This window comes from Echinops telfairi, unplaced genomic scaffold, assembly GCF_000313985.2.
Source record: "Echinops telfairi isolate 266 unplaced genomic scaffold, ASM31398v2 ScPeMD7_7458;HRSCAF=8496, whole genome shotgun sequence".
NCBI lineage: Eukaryota > Metazoa > Chordata > Mammalia > Afrosoricida > Tenrecidae > Echinops > Echinops telfairi.
In genome coordinates this window covers 34,341,611-34,359,872 of record NW_022111358.1, presented here as the reverse complement: position 1 = coordinate 34,359,872, position 18,262 = coordinate 34,341,611, and the positions used below count along the sequence as shown (strand labels likewise).

Below are 18,262 nucleotides of genomic sequence, written 5' to 3'. Positions count from 1 at the left end.
AGGGGAGGGGAGGGGAGGGGGAACTGAAAAAGTATATACTAATCAGTGATTATAATAATGAACCTCAAAATCTAAGTTGGGATAAAGACAAAGGATAAAAAGTTTCTTGGTGCAATGCAAAACAGAAATTAAGGTTTGGTTCTGTGCCGTGCCAACATCTAACAGGTACTTAGATTTACATAATGAAGATGAGGTCCAGTCATCATTCCTACAGCTGGCAGAAGCGTCCACAGACCACTGAGTACATATTTTGTCTTCAGGTAATACTTCACCTAAACTGACACACTATTAATTAAATTAAAAAAATATTTCAGAATGAAAGTAGCAATAAACATAGGTAAATTCTACGAAACATACCATATGTACTCATGTATAAGCCAAGTTTTTCAGCACATTTTTAATACAATTTTTGTGGTAAAATTAGGTGTCTCGCCAAATATTCAGGCCGGCTTATACTCGAGTATATATGGTATTTGCCTTAAAGAGAAAGTCTACTATCTCATTTAATAAACTTTTTGGTTTAAAATTTAAGAAAATAAAGACACAGTCCTCCCGGATCAGTATCTAACAAACCTAAAAGCTATCAAACAGATCTTAGGCCTCAAACATTTCTAATGTTTTAAAATACAGTAGGGGTGACCTAAGTGTTTTAATAATTACAATCATACTAATGAATGCACGTTTTAATAGGACAAAAGAGGAGGAGGAGGTTTATTTTTAAATATTATAAAAATTCAGAAGTGTAGATCATTTACCAAGAGTAGTCTTCTATGATTCAGCTAAAGAAGAAACAACGACTCCCCTGAACAGAGACTTAGAATGAGCACTGCGGAGCTCAGAGACAACTACCCACTGTGCCGCTGTTCCCCAAGCTCTCGTAGCAATGAGAAGGTTTCACAGAGGTCTTATATGGTTATCAATAAATTATCCAAAGTCACTTGAGCAAATTAACAGAAAATTCTACATTACCTAGCTCAGTTTCTCAACCTCATCATTGCTGACATTTTCGACCAGATAATTTCTGGTGTGGAGGGCTCGCGTCCTACACCTTGCAGAGCGTTTAGCAGCATCTCTGGACCTGCCCACTAGATATCTATGGCATCTGCCCTTCCCTCCCTCCCTCCCTCCCTCTCTCCTGACCAACAAAATGACTCCAGACACTGCAAAATGGCCCTTTGGAGGCAAAACTGTCCCCTTCTTTAAGAAGCACTGTTAGCTATAAGGTTAATTCATTCATATCTCATTGACAGGCTGGAAGCAAACTATCTCAAATCTGTAGAGCATTCAAGTCTCCACTGCTACATCAGTAAGTCTGCTCTAGGGAAAATTCAAATGCCAGGAGCTGACCAAATTAAAAACAAAAACAAGAATTAGTTAAATGAACAAATAAAGCTGTGAAAGGACAAAAACCTGATGTTGGGATTGGAAATGACTCTCGACAGAGCCCTGCGTCTCAGAGCCAATGTATTATACCGAGTGAATAGGGGAAGGGCTCATAAAAAAGTTAATTCCTTAATCTAGACTTGAACCAAAGTAAGGAATTCAGAGTTAATATGATGAACTTCTCCCTCTAATTCCTTACTCCCCAAGGGTAATTAATTGAAGAGAAAGTATGCTTGAGCGTTCCGGGCTCTCTGGTGCCAACGTGTAATGGGTTTTGAGGAGTCTCGCCAGGTGAGTGCTTACCGGTAAGGGATTGGATAAGGAATGCTGCGGTGAGGATCGTGCAACTGGTGGAACACTTCTGCCAGGGCTGGTTCCTGGCCCGCTTCCCCCAGCAAACTGCCCAACAGGGAAAAACGGATATGAATAATTCGTAACAGTACTATGCTTCAGATAAGGAGAGTAAAAGGTTAATACATAAACAGGTCTTCATTTTATATGGCCCCTTAAGTCAAAACATCTTATTCTCTAGGGAGAAAATGTTATGCAGGTCCAACTTCACCATCATTTCAGCAAGATTTTTAAGAAGGAGCTCCCGCAGAAATGTACCAAGACATAAAGAAAGCCTGGCTAGAAAGCAGAACATGTGGTTTTGACAGGACATGAGAGAAGAATGTTTTTCCCCTTCTTTTCTCAAAATTCACCAAACAGGAATACAGTGGTACACTCGATGGTAAGTGCCTTCTTTAGAAACCACTAATGATGAGTCAGTGAGCTCATTACATGATCCACTAAACTAAAGGGAAGAGGACAAGAGGAGAGTCCAAGTCATTCCATTTCCATCGTTATAAGACACAAAACCTAGTCTGGCCAAGAGAACCATCCTCATTTGTGAGTTCTTGTATCATCACAGACAAGACACATATTAAACAAACTCAAATTTAAGAAGTCAGCAGGTTTCCTCTTACTGAGAGACAGGGCAGAATTAGATTGATGAAGATGAAGAGGAGGAGCAGCGTCAAGGCAAATCAATGCTTTCTAAAGCTTTCCATGAACATATAGGGCTTAAGTTTTTAACAAAACCACTGTATTTTTGTTCCCAAAAAATTTTTAACTTACCTCAAAATAATCACTAATTTTATGTCCCCTAGGAGTGCCTTTCCCTGAAAATGAAACCAAAGTAAGTACAGTTTTTCCAATGCACATGTAAATCATCAATTTACTACAATACGCTTATTGTGTATTCAATAACTGCATATGTTGCTTTCAGGCCAAGTGTCAGCGTTCATGTTCACAAATGAGCCAAAACACGTGCCTTAAGAACAGTGACAGTGTCCTCGTGGCAGTCACAGACTGAGGAAATTTTTTACACCTTGCTTTCCCTTAATATCCAGTAACATTTCTTTAATTAATACATCAACAAAATGTTTATCATTACTGTGAATCAAAATAAATCTACAGTCCTTACTCCTAATCCTAAATATACCAAGGAGAAAGGAAAGCTCAAAACAAACTCAATTCAGAAAAACTCAATTCATCAATTGAAAGGTTAGTCTTTTTCACAATAAATGTGATCTTAGCACTAAAGAAGAATTTTCCCCCCAAAGAAATGTTAATTATTTCAGATTTTTTAAAAAAGGAAACCATGCAAATTCACTAGGCCTTCATGTCTTAGAAAGTGGGGGGAGGCAAATCATTTATTCTCTCTGATTATATAAAAGTATTTGGCATCATAACCATTCTAGTTAAGAGGTTTATTTGTTCTACATGCCATGGAAGAAGAGTTGATGAAAAGAACAATAAAGTAAATGAAAAAAATTCTGGTGGCCCATTATTAGCAAATCACTGATTTAAAGCAAGACATAAACATAAACATAGTTAAACACCTTTGTTCTGTACAATACATGTTTGTTGAAGAGAAATCTGTGGCAAGAAGATGAAACAAGAGGGAAAACTCAAGTCCCAAAAGAACTGACAGTTTTGTCAGGTGTATATCAAATGGCAAGCCTGTAATAAATAGCCTGCTATTCCCTGGTGATACATAAATCTCCCTTTACACAAATTATCACTCACATTTAGTGAGAAAATTCTATCTGAGTACATGAGAATTTAGCATTTTTATTGGTGTGAAATTACTACTACCTTGACTCGTTTCATATGGTTCAGCTTTTCTTTTGCGGTTTCGCTGGTCATTCTGCTTTTTCTCTGGAGTCTGTGAAATACCATATACATCGCAATTAGCAATTTGGTACGTCTTGCACATTATGAAAAATAAGAACACCCGTACACAGTATCCGTGAATAAGGAGACATAGCTGGCACAGACAAGTCCTAAATCAGTCCTTCTCTGAAAGCAGGGACTATACAATATTTCTACTTTAAAAGTTAAGATACACTTACTTCTCACTATCAACTATATCCCTTATCTAACATTTATGACAATAGTTTTAAAAAAATCTACTATCCAACTATCACTGGCAATGTCCATCTGATATTAAGTAAAAAAGTAAAGTTATAAGAAGAGTAATGCTGGCTATGATGGTTAAGGTTATTTGTCAATTTTACTAAGTCATCATTCTCAGTGTTTGACATTTAATAATAATATATGTATCCATATAATATGGGAGTTATATGATGGAGTCATTTTCCGTTGTGTGATTTGATGCGGTCATCCTTCATTTGCACAAAGCACGATAACAAATTGGTCTGTGGAACCTAACCATGTCATTAAGTGAAAAGGGGGTGTGGTTTAGAAACTGATAAATTGGAAACTAAAAGACTAAGAGACATAAAAAGGCTGGCCTTTCAACCCATTGTTCATTTAGTAACATAATTTCTACATCTTTCAAATTCCAGAACTAAAAATTTACTTTTTACTGTTAATCGGGTACAGATTTACAGAGCAAATCTGTTTTCTACTCAACAATTCATACACCTTGTGTCATGTCACTGATTCCAAGTCTGACAATTCACTGCCTCCTTGTGCTACCTTTCTTCATTCCTCCTTTCCTAACCTTCCTGTCTTCCCAATTTTGTCCTTTGACAAATGCTGCCCTTTTCAATCTCAAGTGGTTGATAATTCTAAGGAGTGTGTACCTCCCTAGTCCACCCTACAGATTTGCCTATTGTTTGACTGAAATCTGAGCCACAGGGGTGAGTTCAGGTCCAGCCCTGGAAAGTGACTAAGACTTACTTTTATTTTTAGAATTGTTTACTTGCTTCTGAATAGGGCAGTAAATGGAGATTTACTGATAGTATTAATGATAAACCTAAATGCTTTCATGTCCCTAATGCTTTTATCTTTTTACCCCCACTTTCAATCTAGTTTTTTAACCTATCTTCTTTGAAAGTTAGATCCACAGTAACTACCTATACACAATAGAAGATAAGCAACTATAAAAACTTTCCATTTGTAGCTGTCACCAAACCCATACAAGGAGACCTGGTAGCACCATGGTTCAAGCGTTCCACTAAGTGGAAGGCCCGTCATGTGAATCCACCAGCTGCTCCTCACCAGGAAGACGTGGCAGTCTGAGATCTAACCTGTTCTACAGGGTCACTAAAGTTGGAAATTGACTTAACACCAACTGGTAGACACTGTATTTTGATGTAAAGAGACTAAAAGAAACAGGTGAGCTTAAACCCAATCTCCAAAATTAAATATTGCAAAAGCAACCAACTTGATTGAACTTTATTTCTTTTGACTTAAGTCAAAGTTAGTGGGTGCCGATTTAGATTCATAAACCTGAACTCATTGCTTAGTAAAAAAATAACTTGAACTTCCATTTAACCAGCAAACAAAACTTTCAAATTCTATTATAATTAGTGAGGTGGCACTGATTGGCCCACTTTGTTGAACAAATGTTAAAACTTAAGAGGACTTAAACTAATTCAGCTACAACTGCAAAATTCTGCCCTTTATTAATGGTCAAACTAATGATTTAACACAAACCCCCCCAACCCCACACCACGCCCAAACAAGATTACAATAATAAAAACCCTTAGGGCCAAGCACTGCTACACAAATATAAACAGCATACAACTCAGAGAGGCTCCACTCACACAGACTACAAAAGCACCTCCTGGAGATATGCAGGCGTATCTTTAACCCGACTGGAAGCTTGAAAATATGAAAAGTCATGTAATGAATGCAGCGTCTTACCTCTACTTCTTTATCACTCAAAGATCCCACGCTGCACAAGCTCTGATTGGAAGACTCACTATTGAGTGGCCCCTGGAAAGAAAGAAAGGGGGGGTGAGGCGAAATTTAAAAGCAACTCTAATTGAAGAGGAAATCAAAACTGAGAGGACAAAACCTGCTGATTCCAATATCTTAATTAGGTCAAAGAAGTCAAGAGTTAACAGCAACAACGATTTTGAAAGGACTCAGTCAACTGACTCCGCGCTCGTTGTGTTAACCTTCTCTGGATTCTAGGTGCAGCTTCCCCTTCACAGAGGCAGTCCATCCTCTCAGGGAACGTGGCCCAGGAAATCAATGCTCACATCCTGCTGCATCGCAGGCTGGTTGTTGGGGACTATGTGACCACCTTCCACTTCCTAATAGCGGTGTTAGCAAAATGAAGCAAATGCTACTGAGTTAGGTCTCACTCCAAAAACAAAGGCAGGAGTAACCAGCAAGTCCACCAGAGCAGTATGAGGAGCTCTGCTGATCTGTTCCACAGTGAAAGTGGTAAAAATTATTCTTTTAAAGAATTACTCAAATAAAGAAACATAGAGTCAGGAAAATGTACAAAACTTTGACAAGCAAAGTAACGGAATATGATATTTAAACTAAAGCTGCACTCTTCTCTGGCTCAAGCTCAATCAGACTCCACTCAAGAATGCTACAGCACCAAGCGGCCAACTAGCTCAGAAGCAACAAAGCCCACATGAAAGAAGCACACCAGTATGTGTGACCACAAGCTGTTGAAGGGATCAGGTGACAGGCATCAAGGAACAAGAAATTATGTCATTGTAAAGGTGGGTGAGTGCAGAGTGGAGACTCAGAGTCCATCGGTTGGCAACTGAACACCCCCTGCTGAGGGGTTTTGGGGAGGAGACGAGCTAATCAGGGTGCAAGGTAGCAATGAAGAAACATATAACTTTCCTCTAGTTCTTAAATGCTTCCTCCCTCCCACTATCATGATCCCAATTCTACCTTACAAATCTGGTTAGATCAGAGGATGTACATTGGTACAGATAGCACCTGGAAACACAGGGAATCCAGGACAGATGATCCCTTCAGGACCAGTGGTGAGAGTAGTGATGCCTGGGGGGTGGAGGGAATGTGGGGTGGAAAGGGGGAACCGATTACAAGGATCTATGTATAGCCTCCTCCCTGGGGAATGGACAGCAGAGAAGAGGGCGGAGGGAAACTCGGACAGTGTAACTTATGACAAAACTATAATAATTTATGAATTATGAAGGGTGCAGGAGGGAGGGGGAGTGGGGAGGGAGGGGAAAAAATGAGCAAATGATATTGAGGGCTAAAGTAGAGGGCAAATGTTTTGAGATTGATGAGGGCAACAGGTGTACATATGTGCTTGACTCAATGGATGGACATATGGACTGATAAAAATTGTGCGAGCCCTCGATAAAATAATTAAAAAAAATAATGAGGGTAACAAATGTACAAAGGAACAAATGTGCTTTATACAATTGATGTATGTATGGACTGTGATGGGTTGTATGAGGCCCCCAATGAAATGACTTAAAAAAAAAAAAAAAAAGGATGCTACAGCCATGAACCCAGGAGAGAAATGGAGGCTCTACACACTGTGCTGTCAGTGTTGAAAATCCTAGAGCCCTAGTAGCCGCTACTTCTAGCCTTTTGCCCAACTTGTGAAGTGGTGGCTCAGCAGAGGCAAGTTAGGAAAACCTCAGAATGCTGGCCCCTCTCCAACTGTGCACTTGACTCCTAAAGAGGGGAGAACTACCCCTCAGGAGAAGTGAGCCACAGTCCCAACTCTAGCTGGAGAACACATGCTCAGAGATTTTGCCTGATGGGAGAGGCAGAACTCAAACAGGTAAGTTCCTTATCTCTTACCAAAGGAACTTCACTAAAAACACAGTATGCAGAAGTTTAACCCTTAGGGTGCTCTCAAGAATAACGCAGGCTGAAATGATAGGCACTGGAAGATGTTTAGATTTTTTCTTTTTAATAATTTATTTCACTCACAAAATCTGGTGAAATGTTGATTATATTCAAGTTGTACAACCATTCTCAACCTCCTTTGCTGAGTTTTTCCACCTCTATTAATATTAACTCACTGTCCCCTAAATTCCCATACAATTGGGGCTTAAAAGAGCATGATGCTCAAGAGACAAACATTCTTGTTAAGCTAAACTACTGTTTGGTTTTAAAAAGCCTTTAAGAGATATTTTTGCTTTATGGTTTAAAGATAATCTCTGGGTAATAGTATGGGGGTTCATCTACTCTCTGAGCCTCCAGGAAATCTGGAACCTCCGAAGATTTGAAATAACACATTTCCCCACTTTTAATCAGGATTCTTCTAATTGATCAAAATGTTCAGAAATGGTAGCCTGGTACCATTCGGCTCCTCTAGCCTCATGGAGACAATTAGCCACACATCCATTTCCTTCCCTCATTCCTGGTTCCCCTCTACTTCTGTTTCCCCAAGTGAAGAGACCAATTGTTGTGCCTAGGATGAACCCACGTCCTAGACTGCAGAGGAGCTAGTTTATAGCAGGAGGTTGGGGGATCAGATATACGGTTTCATCAGAACAAATCACTCTTACCATAGTTTTTGGGGGGGGGGGGGGGTGGTGGGGGGGGAACACCAGTAGGATGATCCCTAAAGGAACCAAAACAAATATCAAACACTGACCTCAAAAACTATTCCTTTCTAAAACTGATTGTGGTGATGATTGTACAACTCTTCTTAAAATGACTGAACTGAAGAAAGCTGATGGTGCCTGGCTATCAAAAGATATAGCGTCTGGGGTCTTAAAGGCTTGAAGATAAACAAGTGGCCATCTAGCTCAGAAGCAACAAAGCCCACATGGAAGAAGCACACCAGCCTGTGCGATCACGAGGTGTCGAAGGGATCAGGGATCAGGCATCATCAGAACAAAAAATCTTACCATAGTGAATGAGGGGGGGAGTGTAGAGTGGAGACCCAAAGCCCATTTGTAGGCCACTGGACATCCCCTTGCAGAGGGGTCTGGGGAGGAGACGAGCCAGTCAGGGTACGATGTAGCAATGATGAAAAACACAACTTTCCTCTAGCTCCTAAATGTTTGATTCCTCCCCTCCCCCCACTATCATAATCTGAATTCTACCTTGCAAGTCTGGCTAGACCAGACGATGTACACTGATACAGATAGGAACTGGAAACACAGGGAATCCAGGGCGGATGATCCCTTCAGGACCAGTGGTGTGAGTGGCAATATTGGGAGGGTAGAGGGAGAGTGGGTTGGAAAGGGGGAACGGATTACAAGGATCTACATGTGACCTCCTCCCTGGGGGACGGACAACAGAAAAGCGGGTGAAGGGAGAAGTCGGACAGGGCAAGATATGACAAAATAATAATTTATAAATTATCAAGGGCTCATAAGGGAGGGGCGAGTGGGGAGGGAGGGGGAAAAATGCGGAACTGATGCCAGGGGCTTAAGTGGAGAGCAAATGTTTTGAGAATGATGAGGGCAATGAGTGTACAAATGTGCTTTACACAATTGATATATGTATGGATTGTGATAAAGAGTTGTATGAGCCCCTAATAAAACGATTTTTAAAAAATGACTGAACTACTGAACTGTATGACTTGTCAATTACATGCCAATAAAACTGCTTAAACACACACACACACACACACAGAAATAAAAACTGTTCCTTTCAGGGAGCTAATATTTGATTAGATTATTTTATAGAGAAATTTATGCCGCCAGAAATTTTTTAAAACAAAAGAACAATTAACTAAACAGGTGAATGGGGTGAGAAAAAGAGAGGAAAGAGCCCCAAGAGGTGCAGTTATCCTAGGAACCTCCCTGATGAACACCAAAGAGCAAACACTGCTGGGGGTAGGGAGAGCGGGAGGGAGGGTGGGTATATGTCACTAAAATAATCTAGTCAGTCATGAAACAAATAAGCAAATAACAATAACAAGTCAGGGAAGGGGACAATAGCCAGAATTGCTTTATTATTATTAAAATTTATTATTTAAAATGTCCAGTTTCCAAAAAATAATTCTTAAGGCATGTAAAGAAACACCAAGTACGACCCATACACTGGGGGAAAGGCCAAGAGAAATTATCCATGGGAACAACCAGACACAGAATTAAATGGAAATACAAAGGAGTTCTGGTGGTCCTGTGGGCTGCTTACTGTAAGGTCAGTGGTTCAGACCCAACAGCCTCTTCATGGGAGAAAGATAAGGCTGACTGCTCCCCTAAACACTTCCACTCAGAACTCCCAGGAAGCATGTTCCATTCTTTATCTCTCACTGTCAATTTCAACTCATCGTGACCCCAAATTTAGGACAGAGTAAACTGCTTCTGTGGGTTTCTGGCGCTCTCTCTTTACGGGAATAGAAAGCCTCATCGTTCTCCCATGGAGTAAACTGCTGGTTTCAAACTAGGACTGATCTTGAAGTTTTCAACCCAACTCGTAACCAACTATGACACCATCGCTCGAAACGAAAGGCATCACTAAAGAAAGTTATAATGAAAATGTCACATTAAGAGGAAATACAAAAAAAAAAAGAGGAAATACAATAAGATTAAAAATCTTTTTAAAGAAGCAAATGTAAATTCTAGAGCTGGAAAAGTGCAGTAAAAGATATTTAAAATAAAAAACACCTCAAAAGTAGATTTGGATTGACCAAAGAAAACTTAACAAACTTGAAAAATCATCAACAGAAATTAAGCAAAATGGAAAACTGAGTAACAGAATGAAGAAAAATAAGTCTCATAGAAATATTGGCCACCATTAAGCACAACAATATATACAATGAGAATGAATACCAGGAGAGGAATGAGATGAGAGTTAAAAAAAATTTATGCAAATAAAAACAAAAAACACAATATAACCTATAAGTCTAGGAAACTTAATGAACTCCAAGTAGAATCAGTGCAATAAAATCCACAGACATGTTTTAAGAAAAATGTTTAAAGTCAGAAACAAGGTCAAAATGTCAAGGAAGAAAGCAGCAAGGAAAAAGAACCTCACCGCTTACGACCCAAAAAAGACCAACCCCACTGTTGAAGAGTGCACGCTGTCACAGTGGCTCTACAGGTCAGAGTGGACAGTCCCGCAAGGTTTCCAAGGCTGGACATCCTCACAGAAGCAGACCACCACATCTTTCTCCCACGGAGGGGTTGGTGGGTTCACACTGCTATGGGTAGCAGTCGAACACTTGAACCACCAAGGCACCAAGGTTCCTCCTTCATTGCTTATAAAAACCTCCAAAGTAGAAATTTCAGCATAAATAAGAGTTTAGAAAGTGGTGGAATAACATATTCAAAATATTCCAAGAAAAAGATTGCCACCCAAGAGTTACATATCCAAAAAAAAGAAAAAAAACAAACAAGCAAAAAGAGTTATATATCCATTAATACTATGCTTCAAGAATGTAATTGAAATGCTTTTTTCAGATAAACAAAAGCTGGCAATATTTTGCTGACTAAAGGGGATTTCTGTAATTATGAAAAGCATAATAAATGCACTATTTTCCTTTCTCATAATTAATTTTAAAGAAAGTATATAAAATAGCACATATATTATCAAACCTACAACATATACAAATACACATTTCATATTTACCAGTAATGTCAGAAGGGAGACGAGTGAAGCACAGCTGCAGCAAGCCATGGAAAGAGCACAGTAGTAACTAACACGCCACACTGCTGGGGGTTTGACATTCATAGATGCAACGTGAAGGGGCTTCACAAAGCTTGCGGAAAAATGGAATTAGAAAATAATGGCATTTTCTCATGAACTCTTTGAACTCCCCTGTATATTTAACCATACCACAAAAAAGAGAAAGGAGAATAGAGTAACATTTTTATATACCAGTAAAATCAAGGTCCTATAAATCTAAAGCAAATCCTAGTAAGTAAAGATGTTTAGATCCTAGACTATTATAATAAATTCTTAAAACTGAAGACATAGTTTTTTTTAAATTAAAGAAATTAAAATGCTGTATTACCAAAAATTACCTTCAAGATGCCCAGAATTAGCAGAGAACTCCCTAAGAAGGACACAGTGGGAAGGGGTTTACTTTACCTGACTTTAGCACATATTATACAGCCAAAGTAGTAAAAAACCACATAGTATTGGTATAATAATAGATACTCAAACCAATGGAAAAGAACTGAAAACCCAGAAATAAAATCTTCAGCATACAGACAACTGATCTTTGATATGGGCAAAAAAAAAAAAAACATCAAATGGGTAGCATGTGCCCTCTTTAACAAGTGGTGCCGGAAAAAATGGATACCAACCTGCAGAAAAATGAAGCAGGACCCTTACCTCACTCCATGCATAAGAGTAAACTCAAGGTGGATCACAGACCTTGAAGTTAACCCCCAAACTATTAGGGCCATCAATGAGGGAATTGGGACCAACTTGAGAACTTTGGCACAGGGAATACATAGGCTATCAGAAATAGGGAAGGACACAAATACAGAGGAGGTACAAATTGACAAGTAGGATATACTGAAGACCTTATTACTAAAATCTACAGCGCTCTGCTAGCTTCCAAAAAGAAAAAAATTACCCACTGAAGAGATGGGCAAAGGACCTGAACAAACGTTCCAAAAGAGCAGAAATGTGAATGGCCAATAAACATGAGAAAAATGTTCCCGATCATTACCTATAAGAGAAATACAACTATGAGATACCACCTAACACCCTCAAAGATAGACCAATTCAAAAAACCAGAAAATAACAAGTGTTGGAGGGGCTGTATAACTCTCGTCCACTGCTGGTGGACCTGTAGGTATGTACAGCCACTATGGAAATCAATTTGGCTATATCTAAAAGAGATGGAAATTGAGCTACCATATGACCCAGCAGAGGCCATATACTGGCCATATACCCAGAAGAGGCAAGAAAGAAACCACAGCCAGACATCTGTGCTCCAATGTTCATCGCAACACAGTTCACAACTGCAAGCAGTAGGAAACAACCCAAATTCCATAAACAGACAAATGGATCAAAAAACTGTGGTACATACATACAATGGAGTACTACGCATTCCTAAAAAGCAGTGAACACATCAAGCACATTGCCGCTTAGGAAGAACTGGAAGAAATTATGCTAAGCAAAGTCAAGCACAAACGGGCAAGTACAACATGAGTCCACTGAAGGAAGCTTAAAAATGAGGAGGTGATTCCAGGAACCCAAGCGGAAAGTGAATTTTGAGAATGATGAGGGCAACAAATGTATAAGTGTGCTTTACACAATTGATGTATGTATAGATTGTGGTAAGAGTTGTATGAGCTCCAAAAATATAATTAAAAAAAAACACTTCCAAATAATAATTTTTAAAAACTGCAAGAGGGGCACAGGGAAAAAGCTACTGTATACATACATTCCTGGGGAAAGGTCCAGGTAGAATGGCAGGGGCCAGACCAAATCCAGGGATACATATGGTAGCCAACTAAAATGGAGGGGTAAAAAACAGACATGGATAGCAGGGGAATAAGGCACTAACCCACCCAAGGGGAGGGTGTTGTTTATATCTCCACAGGGAAAGAGGGACCAGACTTCAACCCAGTGCTCCAAAACATGAATGCAACATACCGACACAAAGCAGGGAGCCAATAGAGAGGTCTGAGGGGCCGGCCTCAATCCTAACTATGTGGACAGCCCCTACTCCCCCCAGAAGAATTCACTTCAGAGGACAGCACTACAGCTACAGCTCAGGGAGAGGGACACCTCTGGTCTGATCAGAGCACGCAGGAGCAAACGAAGCGGGGAGGGAGAGAGAGTGGAGCACATCCTGGCCAACCAAGCCCCAAAGACAATATTCTGCTCAGAGCAGTCAGTGTACAGATGAGCCCCCCTGGATCAGTGGTGAGAGTGGCGTTATCGGGAGAATGGAGGGAAGGTGAGGGAGAAAGGGGGAACAGATGACAAGGTCTACATATAACCTCCTCCCTGGGGGACGGACAGCGGAGAAGTGGGTGAGGGAGATGTGGATGGTGTAAGATATGATAATATAATAATATTTTATAAATTATCAAGGGTTCAGGGGGAGAGGGGAACGGGGAGGGAAGAGAAAAAAATGAGCTGATACCAAGGGCTCAAGTAGAAAGCAGGTGTTTTGAGAATGATGATGGCAACTATGCTTGAATGTGCTGGACACAAATGATGTATGTACAGATTGTGAAAAGAGCTGTATGAGCCCCTAATAAAATGATTTAAAAAAAAACTCGGGCCCCAATAAAATAAAATTTAAAAAAAACTCGGCTTATACTCAAGTATATCTGGTATATAAGAAAGCTGGTAAATTAGGATTTCTTTGATTAGACAATACAGGAAAAACAACACTGCTATAAATGTGAAAAGATGACAGTACTTGGAAAGTACGTTCCAATGTTACATCTCATATTTCAGAAGAAATGACCATTAATGGGATGACTTTTACAACTTTTAATCTGGGTGGACATGATCAAGCTTGAAGAGTGTAGAAACCTACCTTCCTATTATGTCCTTGTATTTCTGGTGTATTGTACAAACCATGTAAGATTGTTAAAATCAAAAGAACTTGATTCACTAATGACAGGTGAAACCATTGCTAATGTGCCTATCCTGACCCTTGGGAATAAATCAACAGATTCGAAGCTATCAGTGAAAAGAAGTCATGAGAGATGTTTGGTTTATATGGTCGGACAATAGGAAAAGTCAATATATCGCTGAAAGAATTAAGTTCCTGACCGTTAGCACTATAGCACTGAACGCGACGTTTTAGTAACATTTAATTATAACATTTAATTACAACATTTATTATAAATCCATGGACGAATGTGACAATTTGGTTACATTTTAAAAACATTGCAAATTTTATATTTTTAATATATTCTGGTTGTTATATATATTGGTAACTATGAAAGTAAAGAATAAAAACAAAATTTTTCCCCTGAAATTAAAAATTCAGGCGTTATAGGGTTAGAAGTCTTCATGTGCAGTACGCTCAAAGACAAGACTATGAAGAAGGCTTCTAATGTATGGTGCGGTACATGGATTAATACCCATCCATGTAAGCTCCAGGCCTCTCCACTCAGGTTTAGTAAGAAATTTGATCACCCAGCATATATAACTTAAATTCAAGAAATTTTTGATGTTTATAAACAGAAGGGTTTTAATTATTTTATCACTTGTCCCCAGCACCATTTATAAAAGAGCCACTTTACAGCAGAGCATTTGAAGCACTTTATAACAACACAAAAGTACAACTATAAACCATATTGAAAAGTCCTTATCATGTTAAATTTTTTACTTTTTTTTTCAGGAACAAGTTTTAGATTTTTAAATTATATATCCACCTACCTTAAGTGTACAGTTAATAATAGCTTATTAATGATTGCATGATGCCTTCCAATTTCACTAAGTTTTATGCAAATGTCATACAATAAAACAAAGTCTAATGTGTAGCAAAAAAGAAATATGAACTAAAGTAGACCAGATCTTAGAAATTCAATATATTGATAAATTTGCTAGTATAAACAGAATCCTAACAGAGAAAATTTCACTATGAAATGTTCTGTAAAAATGGCCCCAGTGGATACCTGCCCCTCCCCCCAGAAGAATTTATTTCAGAGGACAGCACTGAAGCTGCAGCACCAGGAGAGGGGCGTGTCTGATCAAAGCACACAGGAGCAAATGAAGGGGGAGGAAGAGAGAGTGGAGAACATCCTGGACCACCAATCCTTGAGGATGATATTCCCACTCAGAGCAGCCAATCCACACAGAAGACCATATGGCTGGCCCCATTATGAGACACGACATCCGTCACTGACCCATAGCCCTACAGGGGACAACACAGGAGACACAGTGTGGGAACTGTGGCCGATCGGATCCCACCACACCAAGGCAAAACACTAAGGGCATTTAACAGCAACAGCAAGGGGAACAGAGCAACTAAGTCCCCAGGGAATACCAAAAATAGACTTTGGGGCCAGGGCTTACCACCCATCAGACTCCACTGGAAAACACTCTAAAGGCCAACAAACATTCCTTGAACTAACTACGGGCTTTTCTTTTTTGCTGTTGTTTTGTCATTGGCTTTTTGTTGTTTTGTTTTGTTGTTTGTTTTGCTCTGTCTTGTTTTTCTGCATGTTAATTCTCCACAGTTCGGTCTAAATTAAGAAAGGCTGGATGAACAATCTGGAGGAGTAAACAACGGGACCAACAGTTAGTTCTGGGGGGACATGGGAGAGTGGGAGATGGGGGGAAAGGAAGTGATATTAACAAACCCAGGGACAAGGGAACAACAAGTGATCCAAATAGGTGGTGAGGAGGATGTAGGAGACCTGCCTGGTAGGGCGTGATCAAGGGTAATGTAGCCAAGAGGAATTATTGAAACACAGAGGAAGGCTGAGCATGATAGTGGGGCAAGAGGAAAGTCAAAGGAAATAGAGGAAAGAGCTAGGAGGCAAAGAGCATTTATAGAGGTCTAAATAAATGCATGTACATATGTAAATCTATTTACATATGAGGATGGGGAAATATATCTATGTGCATATATTTATGGGTTTAGTATTAAGGTAGCAAATGGACATTGGGCGTCCACTTAAGTACTCCCTCAATGCAAGAATACTTTGTTCTATTAAACTGGCATTCCATGATGCTCACTTTCCCAAAACGATTGCTGAAGACAAAGCGGGCACATAAGCAAATGTGGTGAAGAAAGCTGATGAAGCCCAGCTATCAAAAGATAAGCGTCTAGGGTCTTAAAGGCTTAAAGGTAAACAAGTGGTCATCTAGCTCAGAAGCAACGAAGCCCACATGGAAGAAGCACACCAGTCTGTGTGATCATGAGGTTTCGAAGGGATCAGGTATCAGACATCAAAGAACAAAAAATCATACCATGTGTGCTCACCTTCCCAATAGGATCGCTGAGGACAAATGGGTGCATAAGCAAAAGTAGTGAAGAAAGCTGAGGGTGCCTGGCTAGCAAAGAACAAAACATCAATAGGGACACAAGACCCATCCGTAGACAACGGGACATCTCCTTACAGAAGGGTCATGCGGGGAATAGACAAGCCGGTCAGGGTGCAGTGTAGCAACAATGAAACATACAACTTTCCTCTAGTTCCTAAATGCTTCCTACCCACCCACCCCCACTATCATGATCCCAATTCTACCTTACAAATCTGGCTAGACCAGAGGATGTACACTGGTACAGATAGGAACTGGAAACACAGGGAATCCAGTACAGATGATCCCTTCAGAACCAGTGGTGAGAGTGGTGATACCGGGAGGTTGGAGGGAAGGTGGGGAACCGATTACAAAGATCTACATATGACCTCCTCCTTGGGCAATGGACAACAGAAAAGTGGGTGAAGGGAGACATCGGGCAGTGTAAGATATGACAAAATAATAATAATTTATCAAGGGTTCATGAGGGAGGAGGGTGCAGGGAGGAAGAGGGAAAAATAAGGAGTTGATACCAAGGGCTCAAGCAGAAAGCAAATGTTTTGAGGATGATGGCAACGAATGTACAAATGTGCTTTACACAATGAATGGATGTATGGATTTTGTTAAGAGCTATATGAGCCCCCAATAAAATGATATTAAAAAAATAAAGCCACAATCAAATGTTTATTCTAAAATCTTGTTTCACAATAAAAACTAAGCTTTGGATAACTAGTTTAAATAAATTATCTACAACATATGTTTCCTGTAGCTTTGGTCAATAATATGTAAAAATCATTTTCCCCCCATGGAAAAATATTTTAATTATTGAGTACTATTAACAGATAAGAAAGTTATTAATAGCTAGAACCACTGACTATATCTAGCCATCAAATAGTGTATGAGACTTACAAAAACAATCCATTATTTCTATGCAAATTGAATATTTTAACTTGCTAAAGTCGTTAGAGAGCAGCTATGGCTCTCTAGCACCCACAAACTAGAAACTATAATTTCCAATAAAATGCGTATTAAAAATTAATTCCATTATCTCCAAATATGAAAATCTTACGAAAACTGTTATAAGGAGATTTTACCAGTAAGGGTATTCATAGCTGAATGCAAAGTGGACCCTCATTTAAATTTCAGGATATATTTTATTTAGACTACACAATTAAAGAGTTCAAAAGGGCTTTGGAGGTTATCTGTTATTAAGGCTTATTTCCTCAGACACCAGTAAGTCCTAATGATAATAATAGGGTTTCTGAACTATTCTTCACCAACTCAACCTATTTAAGATGTTATAATGAATTGACTTTAGTTAAAATGTTATCCACTCCTTTTACAGTAAAGGGGGTTAACTCCTTTTAGGAAAAATCACCTCACACTGCTTTAAAATTGGAGAAATAAAATTTTGCTTAATAATTTAGCTTAATAGGAAAAAAACCATGAAAACATGGTTTTTCCAGCGAAACCAGGGAAGCACAATAAAAGGTTGAGAATCAGACCCGTCCAGTTTCCAACAGGATTCCTAACTAATGGCTTTTGTAATGTCTCCTTCAATACTTCCTCTAACAGAGAAATATAAGCAAAGCAATGGGCTCTCACTTGGAGCCACAAACTGCCAGGCAGTGCCTTTTTAGCCTGCTTTGAATCACAGGATTTTTTTAAGAATCCAAACAAAGGTGAAGAAAGATGATGGTGCCCGGCTATCAAAAGATATAGTGTCTGGGTCTTAAAGACTTGAAGATAAATAAGCAGCCATCTAGCTCAGAAGCAA

The 18,262-nt window shown here is 39.4% G+C and overlaps 1 protein-coding gene and 1 pseudogene across 4 annotated transcripts in view; one reads left to right on the top strand and one right to left on the bottom strand.

The window, feature by feature from the left end:
* Window positions 1-18,262, bottom strand: part of TLK2 (tousled like kinase 2) — a 125,925-nt gene that overhangs the window by 78,145 nt on the left and 29,518 nt on the right. For 3 of the 4 annotated variants that reach the window (XM_045299592.1, XM_045299593.1, XM_004707262.3), the window contains exons 3-6: window positions 5,545-5,616; window positions 3,526-3,595; window positions 2,503-2,546; window positions 1,687-1,782 (exon numbers count right to left, since the gene is read on the bottom strand). In XM_045299592.1, coding sequence (XP_045155527.1) covers window positions 1,687-1,782; window positions 2,503-2,546; window positions 3,526-3,595; window positions 5,545-5,616 — 282 coding nt within the window. The remainder of the gene's footprint in view (window positions 1-1,686; window positions 1,783-2,502; window positions 2,547-3,525; window positions 3,596-5,544; window positions 5,617-18,262) is intronic. The other variant, XM_004707263.3, reaches the window with a different exon arrangement.
* On the top strand, window positions 10,532-14,594 carry LOC101654933 (annotated as a pseudogene).